The 15,355-nt window shown below is 36.1% G+C and overlaps 2 protein-coding genes across 7 annotated transcripts in view; both read left to right on the top strand.

Annotated features, from left to right (window-relative positions):
• Window positions 1-4,301: 4,301 nt before the first annotated feature.
• LOC123673816 (AFG3-like protein 2) lies at window positions 4,302-11,498 on the top strand. Its single transcript, XM_045608512.1, has 4 exons — window positions 4,302-4,446; window positions 7,761-8,050; window positions 9,727-9,845; window positions 10,127-11,498. Exons 2-4 carry the CDS (start codon window positions 7,878-7,880, stop codon window positions 11,464-11,466), a joined length of 1,632 nt encoding a protein of 543 aa, XP_045464468.1. The 5' UTR covers window positions 4,302-4,446; window positions 7,761-7,877; the 3' UTR covers window positions 11,467-11,498.
• Window positions 11,499-13,773: 2,275 nt separating this feature from the next.
• The window catches only part of LOC123673811 (rho guanine nucleotide exchange factor 11), a 99,888-nt gene continuing 98,306 nt past the window's right edge, over window positions 13,774-15,355 (top strand). For 2 of the 6 annotated variants that reach the window (XM_045608506.1, XM_045608504.1), the window contains exon 1: window positions 13,867-14,181. In XM_045608506.1, the coding sequence (XP_045464462.1) occupies window positions 14,147-14,181 (35 nt within the window). In that variant the 5' untranslated portion in view covers window positions 13,867-14,146. Of the gene's footprint in view, window positions 14,182-15,355 lie in introns of all 6 variants that reach the window. The other 4 variants (XM_045608508.1, XM_045608507.1, XM_045608503.1 and 1 more) reach the window with 3 other exon arrangements.

Here is a 15,355-nt window from a genome sequence, read left to right as displayed (position 1 = left end):
TTTTTTTAATGGAATTTGTAGAAAGTGAATGAAATTATCACTCTCAGTTTGATTCTTTTGTAATCTGAAATCTGAATTAAATTACCTCTACGTAATCTAGTCAATTTGTGCTCACATGTGCCCCTCAAGGATAAGTTATCGAGTTGTTTTGATTTCTCCGATCGTATGTATTTTTTTGGGTGCTGAATCCGAATCTGAGGTTTAGCACCAAAATTTCGTGACGAAACATTAAAAAAAAAAAATTTCATCTTCTGTCGCTTTTTTTCCATCAAGTTTTTTGTCCGATATGTTATAAATTAAACGCACTGTTTAATAATTAAAAGTCTTTAATAAAATATAGGAAATAACTGTGTAGTAAACACACTGACAAATATACAATAATACTCTTCAACAACGGCCAACGAGAGAAAGGGACGAGCATGGCTTGCACATGGCCTATCTAACAATTACACAGAATAAATATACAACTGCGCATGCCGCGCATAGAAATACTACAAGACAACTTATATTACTTATGTACTGGGTAAATCTTTCAACACGATAAAGATGGCTCAAACGATAGTTCAAAATTGTCGTATTTTATCTATCTCTGCTAAAACCCAGTTGATGGGGAAGTTTCAATTTCTTCGATTTATTCTCTTTTTTCTGGGGTACGGAATTCGAATCTGAGGTTTGCCACCAAAATATCATGATAAAACACTGAAAAAATGCACAAAAGGTGAAAATTTTCATTTATGCCGGTTTTTTGCATATAAATTTTCTACACATAAATTTGAATTTGAGTACTCTGTTGCATAAATACTACGACGGTATTTATTTCCTAAATATATTCATAGGAATCGATGTAAAGAAATAAACTAAATTTCAAAAAGTGATTTCGAAAATGCTTTTTTTCTCAAAACATAAAGGGTGTTTTTTTTTAGAGCTATAGAACTTCAAATTGCAATAAAACAACGATGGATTATCCGATTGACATGAATTTTATTTAACCCCAAAATAATCTTGTGGCATTACATTTTAAATATGAGTTCTGGCATATGACCGCCACGGCTGGCTCGGATGTAGTCCAATCTGGACGTCCAATTTTCGATGACTTTTTCCAACATTTGTGACCGTATATCGGCAATAACACGGCGAATGTTGTCTTCCAAATGGTCAAGGGTTTGTGGCTTATCCGCATAGACCAGTGGCTTAACATAGCCCCACAGAAAGTAGTCTAGCGGTGTTAAATCACAAGATCTTGGAGGCCAATTCACAGGTCCAAAACGTGAAATTAGGCGGTCACCAAACGTGTCTTTCAATAAATCGATTGTGGCACGAGCTGTGTGACATGTTGCGCCGTCTTGTTGGAACCACAGCTCCTGGACATCATGGTTGTTCAATTCAGGAATGAAAAAGTTAGTAATCATGGCTCTATACCGATCACCATTGACTGTAACGTTTTGGCCATCATGAAGAAGTACGGACCAATGATTCCACCATCCCATAAAGCACACCAAACAGTCAGTTTTTCTGGATGTAACGTTGTTTCGACTTACACTTGAGGATTAGCTTCACTCCAAATGCGGCAGTTTTGTTTGTTGACGTAGCCATTCAACCAGAAGTGCGCTTCATCGCTAAACAAAATAAAATGGACGTAGTGCGCGATACGTATTCCGCACAGAACCATTATTTTCGAAATAAAATTGCACTATTTGCAAGCGTTATTCAGGCGTGAGTCTATTCATGATGAATTGCCAAACCAAACTGAGAATAAATCACTTGACAGCTGTTAAATCGGTCGCCATCTTGAACAGTAATGCCAACTTAAAGTTATATACCTCGAAAAAAAACACCCGTTACTTTTTCCGGAATTGTCAAATTGTCTGCATACCATTTTTTGTTTGCACTCTACTTTTGACCCTGGCTGTAGGTACTTGTGAGTTGTGGATGTGAATAGTTTCTTATCGGTATTACGACCTAGGACTTTCTTCATTTAAAAATTGCTTTCCATTGGAAAAATTCGTAACCATTTTTTGTAGCAAGCGAGTGTGTTTAATTTTCGGCAAGTGCAGGGGTAACCTAATTCAAAATGCGTGTGACGACTGTATAAAGACTACATCACATTTCAAATCAAATTTCCCTTTTTTCATTTCAGGTCAGCTTCCAACACACTCAATAATGGTTCCCCTCGAAGAATGGGATCACAGTCGCCAGGGACTACCAGGCCCTTGTCAGTTGATGCCCAAATAGTTCAACTGGTAGTCCATCGAGATGAGAAAGGGTATGGGATGAAAGTATCCGGTGACAATCCAGGGGTCTCTGCCCTCGATTCTACAGACCGAGATAATGGCTGTTTATGTATGCGCCCAGGAGTGTCTCAAAATAAACCTCAAGGGGGCGCATATCTACATCACCACGGACAGCCAAACCACGCTGAGATCCCTGGAATCGTGGTGCCAGGGGTCTCTGCTGACTTGGGAGTGCCGTAACACCATAAAGCAACTGGCCAGAGGAAATAAGGTGACTCTACTATGGGTACCAGGGCACTGTGGGGTTGAAGGAAACGAAAGAGCTGATGAACTTGCAAAAAGTGCATCAAGGTTAACACCTGCTAGACCTGAGCCTTATGTGGGCTAGGAAAAGACCAATATAAAGCTGCGGTCCAGCTATGGGAGTTGAACAACAGGACAATCCACTGGACTAACACTCCTAGACTCGTTCAGGCAGAGAAATTTGTGAAGATTTCACCTTCCTACGCCAAAAAGCTCCTGAAGCTGTCGCGAGCCGAGCTTCGGGTGATGGTGGACTGCTGACGGGGCACTGTCGGTACAAACATCATTTGTACCGTATGGGTAAGTCAGCAGACGAGATTTGCAGGCTCTGTGGATCGGAAGCAGAAACAGCTGAACACTTGATATGCAAGTGTCCAGAGCTGGCTGGCCTAAGAACCATTCACATGGGTAAGCCGGTCCTGGATACCAGAGAGGTAATGGCCAAGGCCCCTAGGGAGGTTGTCAGTTTTATCAACGTCATTGACGACCTACCTGGGTTTCTATGAATGAGTAGGGTAGAGAACAAAAGATCTACATGGTCGCAGTTGCCGGAAGGCGTACCGAAATAAAAACGACCCCAGTTAAAATAATAATAATACCGATTTTGGGACACCCTGTATGGATGAAGTAAGAAACGAAATGTATAATCCCGTTACTGAATGTTTTCATGCAAAATGTTCGGACGGATCAATTTTAGTTTTTAATTAACCACTTTATTGCATAAAAATTTTACTTATGGCGTCATTCAATTTGACAGAGTGGCGTTATATTTCTTTTTATAAGACTATGATGAAGTAAAATAAATTGATACCGTAGACAACAATTTTTTTGATCAAATAACACATATTTACTATGAGAGTTGCAATATAAACATTCAATTTCTCGCGGCGTTGACTGACATTCTTGAGTCCAGTGAAGGTTTTCTCTTGGCCAATAACTGCAATTATGACGATTTACCGTCTCATTCAGGCAAAAAGTTTCGCCACCGCGATTCCCAGACTTAACCCCCTTAAACTTTTTTTTGGGTCATTTAAAATCAATAGTTCATTTTAATAGGACAAATAACTTTGAAGAGTTACGGCAAAGAATTGGCGCTGAAAGGGAGCTGGACAGTCCTTGAGCGAAGTGATGTACACTGTACACATTGTTTACACTCGCCAAATGGTTAACGGAGCACAATTTGAAGATTTGCGCTAAATTTCTTTTGTTTTTTTGATTGAATAAAGTTTTCTCCCATAAAAGTCTCATTTTTACTCTCGCAGTAAATGTGTTATTTTCTCAAAAAAATTGTTATCTATGGTACCAATCTTTTTTACACCATCAATTGGGTAAGTCTAATAAATCAGCAAAAAAAATGAGGTAGGTATACATTTTTTCAATACGAAACATTGAGTTTTCGATATATTGCCCCAAAATTGTATTATATTGAACGAAAAAATTGTTGTGAAAAATCTTTTTGAAGCCTCAAGATTGATAGAAAGTTCACACTATACATTCACAGGTAGTAGTTTAAGCTCTTAAGTAACAAGAGTCATCTTTAGATCCACAGAAAATAAATAAAATCCATATCCAAGTTGAAAGGAAAGCTAGGCAATCTTTTTCAACAAATACATTTACTTCCCCCAATATTATTTATCCTAGAATAGGGTAGTATAGATCACTGATTCTGGAACAGCTGGCGTCATTAACGATAAATTTCTCTCACCCCTGCTACAAGCAAACCTTCATCACGGGAAGAATATATCAACATTCAGTATCGATTCCACCACCTAGTCAGAAGCATATATCGAATTCACCACTTAATTAAGCTTGAATGTAAACTCTATTGGAAGTGACTTTATTCCGAGTGCTTTAGTGCATTAAACTGAAGATTGGGACAGCCGCCTTAGAACAAATCAGCAATTTGTAAAAGGTTAGCTCCGAAAGGAATATTCATTTTGTCATCGCTTTCTAAATTAATCATGTTCAAACCCCCAAAATAAAGTCTGCTGCCCCTTTCTCGTCCATATTTACTATATTTCTAGTCGCTTACCTATGGTCTATATAATTTGTGTACAACTTATTCGCATAAGTGATTCCGATTTTTCATTGTCCAAAAGAAATTCATGTTATTACTCAAGCTTCTTAATCAACTTTTTTACCGTTAGAATTCAAAGCTTGGCATTCTTTTTTCTTTCACTTCGTATTCGTAAAATCTAGGATGCTACTTTGCATTTACTACCTGCTTAGATGCCCCTAAAATGTTTTTGTTCTCTCTCTTTCTCTTTGAAGCGTTCATAAAATAAAAAACTGCTCTCTCACTCTCTCAGAATTTAAATTCCTGCTTTGCTATTCGAGCTAAAATTTTAACTCTTAAATATTATTTCTCCTCTAATAATAAATTCTAGCAACTTTATAAGTTGTACAAATAGTTTTATCTTAGCAAAAAATCTCTAATTCATTCTAAGTTTGAAATACTTTTGCGGATATTCTTTTCTCGCAACTTTATCTTTGTTGTATACTCTCGAGTATTTGATTAACAAGTATGGGTGAAATCTAAGAAACTTGGGAATCAAAATTCTGCTCATCTTGGCACTGAAATTATGAGAATAGCTGAATTAGAAAAAATGAATGTGCAATTCTTGACAAATCCGTTCATAATAATTTTTAGTGCAGATACAAGCATATACAATTCAAACATAATTTTAAAAGTATCACAATGTGAATGTAAGTCTGGTTTCTACCAAAATGATTCTGATTTGGAAACTCAAGGCAAGATATTTATGGATTTACAAGATAACTTTTTTCGTGTTCAGGCTATATACATATTGTCTTCAAACTCTCGCCAGCACATCAGATTGCCAAAATTGGAGCTAGGTCATTCAAAATCTTGGCAAACGTTCAGGGATATCCATATATCACTGATTCATGCGTCCAAAGATCTTAGAGAATCTTAGAAAGTAATTATAATTAGCCTCCAATATTTTGTAACGCTATAATGAAAGATTGCTAGCTTATCCTTATTGAGATTCACTGGAACAAACGCCACCTTCTCGATATATTTTCTTAAAACGTGTCTATATTAGAAGTTCTCGAATTTTCAGTGGATTCGTGGAACTTCTATTTATTCAATTTCCTCCTCAAGCGACTAGATAGTATTAGTGCAACAGCGTTCGAAATTCAGCTTAAAACAAAATTTAAAAATTGTTATTAAACTTTTGAGCCAAGTTCAGAAACTGTCATTTTGGCAATGCCATAAACCTGAAAAAAGATTAATAAGTGTTTAGGCATAAAACACGTTACATCGGACTGTAGTTCTACAGCATCTAAAATCCTTGACAGCAATATCTCAGTTAATGATGCTGTGGATAGCGATAGCTATTTATTTTAAGCGAATGCTTCTAAGTTAGGAGTTACTTGAATGTGCAGGTATCAAACTTGAACGTTGTCGTCTGATATCTCTGATTTATTTAGTGACACCACTAAAATGTTTGGTTTGGTGGTCCCTCTTGATGTCCGAAACTAACTATTCTTTCACAGTTGGCTCACAGTTTTGTCAATTTTCTCACTCCTTTCACTCTCTACTTGAAAGTAATCATTCAAAACCTTTGGGCTCTAAGGATTGATTGGGATACTACCCTTCCTTCTTCGTATGTTAATGTTTGGCAACAAATGAACTCCGAGGAGTCATGTCACTCATATCTATTGAACACTGTGTAACAAGTGCTCCGAGTAGTCGTAGTGGAACAAATCACGGATGGATTTAACCTCAAACAAGTCACAGACTCTGTGTTCTTGGACGTGACCAAAGTGTATAGCACAAATGATTGCTACCGGTATCCTCGCAAGTTTAGAGCCAAAGTCGTAGGAGTAGGAGTATTGTCTTCAGAGAGGGTACTTTTAGGCGGAGTCCCCCAAGGATCTCTGCTGTCACCGTTATTGTTTACGTTTTATGTATACTATATGCCGAAAGCGGAGAAAACCCCTATCAAGGGCGTAGATCTTTTTTGTTTTTGGGGGGGTGGGGGGTGGTAAACGAAAAAAATTTTTTTTGACATTTACCCATATCTGTAATGTGAGGAAGAGAGGTTTGATAACGAAGTTTGAACGAAAAATTACTCGAAATAATAGCATTTCTTTGATTACCGATTCGATTGTTCTTACCTTATACAAGCTGTTCCTAAATTGGAAGTAGGAAAAAAATTGTAGGTTCCATGAATAATTTGAAGAATAAAATGTCCTATACATGGGCCCGCAAACGCTTTGTTTTCGAGATACTGGGCGTCTCTTGTAGTACTACTTTTTTGAGATGCTTATAATAGTTTATCGAATCTTTATTAACATTTTCTACAGATTGGTTGAATAAGTTCCAAAACTTATCATTAATTTATTCATCACAGCTTACTGGATTTTATAATAATTTGAATTTTCCTGAGGATTACTGAAGAATTGTTTGACAAGAACCGACAAGAAACCAAAAAGTGTATAACTGGACCAGAGTTTCTTTTTACATTTTTCTAAACTACCAGTGGTTCACCAAAAAACGTTCTGATGGAAAGAAGCGGGCACTCTTCCAGAAAAAAATATCACCCTTCAAAATTAGCATATCACATGATGAAAACTTTAAATTGGAATATCTATGCCAAATTTAAGTTAAATATCTTGTGAAGGAAAGGTGCTATGAGAAAAAAACTTAAACTTCAACATCTGTATCTCGAAAACAAATTGTTTGCGGACCCATGTTATAGGACTTCATTTCTTAAAATCATCCGAAAGATCTGTCATATTCGTTTGAACCTCCAATTTAGGAACATCCTGTATAGTCAATTTAAAACTGATGTCTCCGCAAATAAATTGCAATTTGAATGAAACACATTGAATTGTGAAACACAGCATAGACAATTTTTCGATGCGAATAACTCAGTTCAGTTCTTTGATTACTGCAGTATTAAAATTTTGTGACGAAAATGATACAAAAAACCGGGAACAACGGGTAAATGTATATCGATGACGAATGCAAAAATCACAGAGAGCAAAACTAGGGGGACGCCGACAAAGCGGGTTGAAAAAGGAAAATAATAAACCTCTTGAAATCTATAATAAAATCGACATAAACCGTAAAATGAACCGATTTTTTGCTGTCATGTCGATTTCAAGGAAAAGTAAAAAGATTATTGGTTCATTTTATGGAAAAATTTTCTTTCGTTCGTAATGATAACTGAAATCTCAATTTCGAAAATTTTCCAGAATGTCTTGTGGTTCAACATCGGGAGTGTGGACTCTTTTGAAAGGAACCTCGAAAATGCCCAAATTGATTTGAATCTGGAACCGGAAAACTTTGTGCCAGTAATTTATAAAGCAGAAATGGAATCCGCTAGTTTGACTGGTGTTGTTTTACCGACAATCCTGGTAGCAGGAATTGTGGTATGCATGATGAGCATAGCCGAAATGATGGTTGGTAGACGAGGCAAACGAGGAGGCGTTATGGAAAGTACCGCCAAAATGATAAATCCAAGTGAAGTTGGAGTTAAATTCAAGTGAGTATATTTTCCGGAATGAATAATACACTGCGCAAAAAAATTGACGCACATTATGGAAATCTCAAATTTATTCTACAACTGAAGGTGTTCTCAATGATAATTATGCATTATGAGAATTATGCATGCATATGTTATCCACTTTCAACGTTTTTCTTCAATACAGATGTTTTTTCCCAGCAGGAATAAAAAAAGATGAGATTATCAGATTTTGAATGTATTGGCTCCATTCTGAAATCAGTTGTTCTCGATCAATTCTAGTGATCAATAGTTTTTCTTTCGTTTGATTTTCTACACTCGATCGCTATGCAACGCGAAACACGCAATTTGACCCAAGAGGAATGTGCCTAAGCGGTAGTTTTGCGAGAAGAAGGGTGGACATACACAAGAATTGCAGAAAGGTTTGGAGTTTCCCATACAAGTGTGTCCAGAATGTCGCAGCGATTCAGGGAGACAAGTATGAATGTCCGAAGACCAGGACAGGGTAGACCACGGGTAACAACTGCCATTCAAGAACGTTACTTGAGAGTTTCTTCGTTGAGACAACGGTTTGCAACCGCTCGCCTCCTTCAAAATCAGCTTGAGCAAACTCATGGGGTGCAAATTACCACTCAGACAATAAGAAATCGCCTCAGAGAATATGATTTAAGGCCTCGTATCGCGGCAAGAGGCCCAGCTCTTACCCCAGACCATCGAAGGGCGCGTTTGGATTTTGCGAGAGAGCATATCCATTGGGAAGAGGCTGATTGGGAAAGAGTTCTCTTCACAGATGAGTCTAGATTCTGCCTCTACCATTGTGATCGACGTTCCCTTGTATACAGACGTCCACATGAAAGATATGCTCTGTGCAATTTCCTGAATACTACTGGTTTCGGGGGAGGATCGATTATGGTATGGGGTGGAATATCTTTGACTGCTCGCACAGACCTAGTGGTCGTTGATAATGGAGCTATGAATGCTGATAGGTATATAAGGAACATTCTTGAAGAGCATGTAGTGCCATTTGCCCCATACATTGGTGAAAATTTCATTTTTATGGACGATAATGCCAGACTCCATCGTGCGCGCATCGTTCAGGAGTACCTTGAAGAGGTTGAAATCTCTCGAATGGAATGGCCAGAAAGAAGTCCAGATCTCAATCCGATTGAGCAGGTTTGGGACAACCTCAATAGAAGGCTGAGAAGATCAGAAAATCATCCAGCTACTCTTAATGACTTAGGAATCCAACTCAGAGAAATCTGGGAAGGATTAGATCAGAACATTTTAAGATCACTCATTTTGAGTATGAACCGTCGTTGCCGAGCTGTAATTAACGCAAGGGGTGGAAATACCAAGTATTAAATGACTTATCAGCATTCCAGTATTTTGAAAATTGTTTATTTCTCTTCTTTCACATAAGATTCGGTGAAATCCTGAATTTTTGTTCCATTTAATGTGTCTTGTCTCGTTCAAAACCTTCCCGAGTTATAGTCAATGTAGAGTTAAATTTCATTAAAATTGAGATTTTCAGAATGTGCGTTAATTTTTTTGCGCAGTGTATTATCAATCCAATTATGAAAGAAAAATGCTAAATGCTATTTTTCTCTAAATAGCTTATAATCCATTCAAGGGGTTATCAGTTACGGTTGTGTGTACACACAGACGTATGCCTTATTTCAAGAATTTTTAATTTTAAGGGATGTTGCTGGATGTGAAGAAGCTAAAATCGAAATTATGGAGTTCGTCAATTTTCTGAAGAACCCCCAGCAATATATCGATCTAGGAGCTAAAATACCTAAAGGAGCTATGCTTACAGGTGAAATATATTACTGTTTTTTGGTTTCATTATTATTTTATTTGGTATTTAATTTGATTTCAGTGAAGTAACTGAAAACACGGTTAAAAATATAATAGCACCAGAATATTATTCAAAATTTTGAGGTGATTTCATTTTTTGGCTCCTATATGTTTTATAGTATTCTAAGGGTAGTGAATTTCCTAAAATTGAAGATAATGAACATATTTATATCTAATCGATGAATCTGGTTCTCATAATTAATCTAATGAGGTTCTCCACTCAAAGCTATTTCTTTTCAGGTCCTCCTGGAACAGGTAAAACTCTACTAGCCAAAGCTACTGCAGGAGAAGCACATGTTCCATTTTTATCAGTATCAGGTTCAGAATTTTTGGAGATGTATGTAGGTGTTGGTCCTTCTAGGGTGAGGGACTTATTCTCTATGGCGAGAAAGAACGCACCTTGTATCTTGTTTATAGATGAAATAGACGCTGTTGGTCGAAAGAGAGGTGGAAGAAGTTTTGGCGGACATTCAGAGCAAGAAAACACGCTGATTCAACTTTTAGTCGAAATGGATGGTTTTAATACCACCACAAATGTTGTAGTTCTTGCAGCAACAAACCGTGTTGACATCTTGGACAAGGCTCTTTTGAGACCTGGTCGATTCGATAGGCAAATAGTCGTTCCTGCTCCCGACATAAAGGGTAGAGCTAGTATTTTCAAGGTTCATTTGGAACCGTTGAAAACCAATTTGAATAAAAATGATCTCGCTAGGAAAATGGCAGCACTTACTCCAGGCTTCACTGGAGCTGATATCGCAAATGTATGCAACGAAGCTGCTTTGATTGCAGCAAGAGATTTAAACGAATCAATAAATATGAAAAATTTCGAACAGGCTATTGAAAGAGTTGTCGCTGGTATGGAGAAGAAAACCAATGTTCTTTCACCTGAGGAAAAGAAAACGGTGGCATATCATGAGGCCGGACATGCTGTCGCAGGTTGGTTTTTGGAACATGCAGATCCTCTTCTAAAAGTATCTATTATACCGCTTGGAATTGGATTGGGATATACCCAGTATTTACCCAAAGATCAATACCTATACACTAAAGAACAACTTTTTGATAGAATGTGTATGACCTTAGGAGGACGAGTATCTGAAGAGCTTTTCTTCAAGAGGATCACAACAGGGGCTCAAGACGATTTGCAAAAAGTAACACAAAGTGCCTATGCTCAGATAGTACATTATGGAATGAACAGTAAAGTTGGCAATGTTAGTTTTGAAATGCCTAGGCAAGGAGATATGCAATTTGAGAAACTCTATTCCGAGAGCACCTCTCAACTCATAGATGCAGAAGTAAGAATATTAATAGCAAATGCACATAAAAGAACGACAGAATTACTGACAAAACATAAAGATTTAGTTGCCAAAGTTGCAGAAAGATTACTTCAACGTGAAATCATAAGCAGAGATGACATGATTGAATTATTAGGTAAAAGACCATTCCCAGAAAAATCAACCTATGAAGAATTTGTTGAGGGTACAGGATCATTTGAAGAGGATACTACTTTACCTGAGGGTCTCAAAGACTGGAATAAATCAAAAGAAAAGAAGGAAGGACCAGCTGTTAGTGCTGGTGTATGAATTTTTTTTATGTATTAAATGTATAATTGAAAGAAATGATGTAGTTCTGGAAAGTTTGTTCACATTCATAATCCTTTCAAGTTTTGTCTGAATTTGACTGCTTATGTTTATAAATAAAATTTTTTTTTTTTTATAAAAACATCATTTTCTGTTGGGCAAATCAGATTTAATAATAGGCATTATGACAAATTGTTACAAACTATCCTATAATGTGCAGATACGAATATTATTCAAGGAATAACATCTTTTCTCTATTTCAGCATCGTAATGAGTTCATTACAGTTCTAAAAACAGTGCTGTAATGAACTCATTACAGCATCGTTTTCAGTTATATTTTTCGTTTTGTGGTTGTCTCTACTGCCTTCCAATCCTATCAAATTTCAACAAACGTCAATAATTGTCAACATAATGTATAATTTGGATATAGTGAAATCATTTGCAGCATTATTCTCAATTTTTCTTAATTCTGGTGATTTGGTCAGACATAATTCATGAATTTGATCCGTAATTTTAAATTGTTTGAAAATTCGAAACGTATGATTCAAAATCCGTAATCTGTCAATTTTCGTAACAGTTACACCAACTGCCAAGATACAATACAAAAATCACTAGTATATACATATAATCTGAATTTTTCATTAAATTTCGACAATATTTCAAAGAACTTGACTGAAATAGAGAAAATATCGTCTAATACTCGTTGCAGAAGGCAATTCCAACACTCTTGCGTTCGAATACTCGCTCCTTCGTCGCTCGTTTTCGAATTTCGCATTCGTGTTGGAATAGGAGCCCATTCTGCAACTTGTTTTAGAATATACTATTTGCGCATAGTGAAGTTTTAGTTGGAATAATTCAGATTTTAAATTCGCACCAAACTCGAGGAAGTGTCATGGCGTCGCTAGTGACGTCAAACTGTAGTTTGACGTAGTTTCATTTTCGAATATTCGGTACAAAGAAAACTGAATCGTAGAAGAATAATCTTTCCCCATAGATATAACCTATAATAGATCTGTCAGAGAACATAACCAGTCGATTGTTTGCTAATAGAAATTCTTAAAAAAATGAGTTCATTCAGAAAATTCAATTCAATTTTGAAAGGGAAAAATATCTCGAACGTCGCAAGGTTTCCGGCATTTTGAATTTTTTTTTCAGAGTTCTTCATCTTTTCTGCAATAAGCACCCGTAAACACTCTGAACAGAAATCGGAACTTCGAAGAACATATACATAAAACTGACCACACTCATTAGAATATTGCTCAGAAATTACGTTGAACGTTGAACGAGGTAAGTCATAAGGCAAAAATGATTCTCCCGAGGTCATCTGCACGACTGTTTGTCCAGTTTATGATGAAACACTCTGTATATAAAATTATTCAGAAGTTTCATAAGTGTTGAATGCGCTAAATACTCTAAAATAAATTAAATATTATACACTACTGAAAATTTTGATAGGAAAGTAATCTATATCCACTAGCGCGCAAACCAGTGGTGGAACAGGAGGGGACAAAGAGGAGCGTGCATACCCCCCTTGAGTGATGATGCATGTTGAAACTTGGAAAAAAGACTTCCAATTCTGATTTTCTTATAAACTCGGTACTGTGCAGGGACAAGCTCTTTTCCGCCCCATAACCTTTTTTGTAGTTCCCCGCCGGTAATACGAAAAATTGATATTTTCTGAGTTATGCAAAAAAACAAAAAAGGACATTTCTTAGCTTTTTTTGCATTTTTTTTCAATGTTCCATCACGAAATTTTGGTGGCAAACGTCAGATTCGGATTCAGCATCCCAAAATACGTATAAATTCGAAGAAATAAGAACTACACAAACAAAAAATAAAATTTTCAACGAACGTTTGAGCCAGAACGGTTCATCGGATAAGAAACCTTAGTGAAAGAAATTGGTAGGACATTTTATTTCCTTTGTTTTTCTATATGAAGGTCATTCACAAAAAATTTATATCTCCTGAGATATAAGCAAAAAAACGCCGGATAATTCAATTTTTTACCTTTTTTGCATTTTTTTTTAAATGTTCCGTCACAAAATTTTGGTGGCAAACCTCAGATTAAACCCCAAAAAACATTAAAAATCGAATAAATCATAACTACCCCAAGTTTTTTCCGTGAAGGACCTTATGAGCATAAAGATTGGACTATTTCGATTTAAAATCTTTGGATAGTAAGTATGTTGACTCAATACTTTGAATAATATCCAAAACTATAAACCAAAAACAGATATTAGCAAAACAATTGGTTTCTCCCTCTAAACAACGTAATCCAACAATTCATCACGTATTATTAAAGAATATCTGAATATCACTACAGCTGTAAGTATGGGCAACATCGCTCTTTGTTATATTGAGGTATGATGTCGTGTGTGCGCAGAAGCCATTCAAATGAATACACAATTAAATGTTTTCAGCAAAATGGCTGACACTTGTTGGTATAGTGAGAATCTACGAAATAGAATTTTATTAATCCTCTTTGATTAAGTGTGAACCGAAAGTACCATGTTGTGATTTGTGGATAAGTGAATCAAGTGCCGTTTCCGGAACCTCCGAGTTTCGAAGACAAAAGTGATAGAAGTAATGTTAAATACTTTTTACTTGGGAACTCCACAAAGTTTTTGTTTTTCTTTGGAATCTAACAGTGTTTGTTATATGTGCTATTCGATTCCTTGATATTATGGATAATAATACAGCTATATTGATGGCAGAAAGGTAGGTCAAGGGTTGTTACCCTACATAAATTAATTTCACCGCTCCCATGACAGATCTCGACTTACGTCATTGTTTTGCTTTTCACCTGTTGCGTGGGAAATGCGTAGACGTGTGTTTTGACTTGCGTCGTTGATTAGACCACCTTTAGTCACAGCTGAGATTCCTTCACAAAATTTTCATTTCAATGATATTGGTTGCCTCAACTCAGGGATACAATTTCACCTTATTGTTAAAGGGAAAATTTTGTATTTCTCTTAATTCCTATCTCAACATGACACCAATTTGTTACTATTTTTGAATAAATATTTTTATAACGATCTATATGCATACTGTGATATTTATTAGGTTAACAGTTAGGTCCTAAACAATTTGTCACCTTTTATGGTGAATTTTTCAGAAAAACTGACTCATTGAATTGACCAAATTTAATTCCTAGGCCAAAACTAAGTGCACTTGTTTTTGCACCCTTGGAATTTGACTTGATTATTTTTATTATTTATAATTACTTAAATATAGCAATTTCAGTTAACTTCTTACTAGATAATTGAGAGTTCTTTGATCAATATGTAATTTTTCTCAATGCATAATGTTTTATAAACTAAAAATGAGATTCGCAAACAATATTTCGATTACTTTCCAAAATCTGTAACCGGTGTGAAAACAGCTAAGAGTTCCTTCACCCTTTGTCGACAAGTGCCGAAACGAAAAAAATTTAAATTTTGTCAAAATCAAGTGGATAGAGATTTTTTGATGGAATGTACAATGTATAAAGATTAGGGGCCTAAAAAAGCCATATTAGAAAATAATAAGCATTCATTTCATTAGGCACGAATTCTCCCCCTTCAATAATATGAAAGAAAAGATATAATTTCGAAAAAATAGATGTGGATTTTTTGTTGTTGATTTTGCAACTTCGACTACATATGTTCTAAGATTAATATAACCCTTAATTCGGTCGGGCTTTCGGGTACGTATTTACCCACAACAGTGGCGTAACTAGAGTTGACTAATGTAGGGGGACTCTCTTTGCAAAAACAATTCATTTGAGATCATGGGGTAGTTTTTCCAACCCGTTAAATTTTCCAAACCCTCAATTTCGAAAATTCATTTCTCTGGAAGAACGTGTTTTGTTGAAGATCATAAATATACCATTTTTTAGAAAAAAGAGTTTCAC

This window comes from Harmonia axyridis, chromosome 2 (genome assembly GCF_914767665.1).
Source record: "Harmonia axyridis chromosome 2, icHarAxyr1.1, whole genome shotgun sequence".
Classification (NCBI taxonomy): Eukaryota; Metazoa; Arthropoda; class Insecta; order Coleoptera; family Coccinellidae; genus Harmonia; species Harmonia axyridis.
The sequence above is the reverse complement of the archived record's forward strand: the minus strand, read 5'-3'. Positions and strand labels throughout refer to the sequence as shown.

Excerpts from the sequence above, each read along its gene's own strand:
- LOC123673816 (XM_045608512.1), top strand. The coding sequence starts at position 7,878 with ATGGAATCCGCTAGTTTGACTGGTGTTGTTTTACCGACAATCCTGGTA. Across the intron at positions 8,051-9,726 it reads GAAGTTGGAGTTAAATTCAA|GGATGTTGCTGGATGTGAAG; the intron begins GTGAGTATATTT and ends TTTAATTTTAAG. Across the intron at positions 9,846-10,126 it reads TAAAGGAGCTATGCTTACAG|GTCCTCCTGGAACAGGTAAA; the intron begins GTGAAATATATT and ends ATTTCTTTTCAG.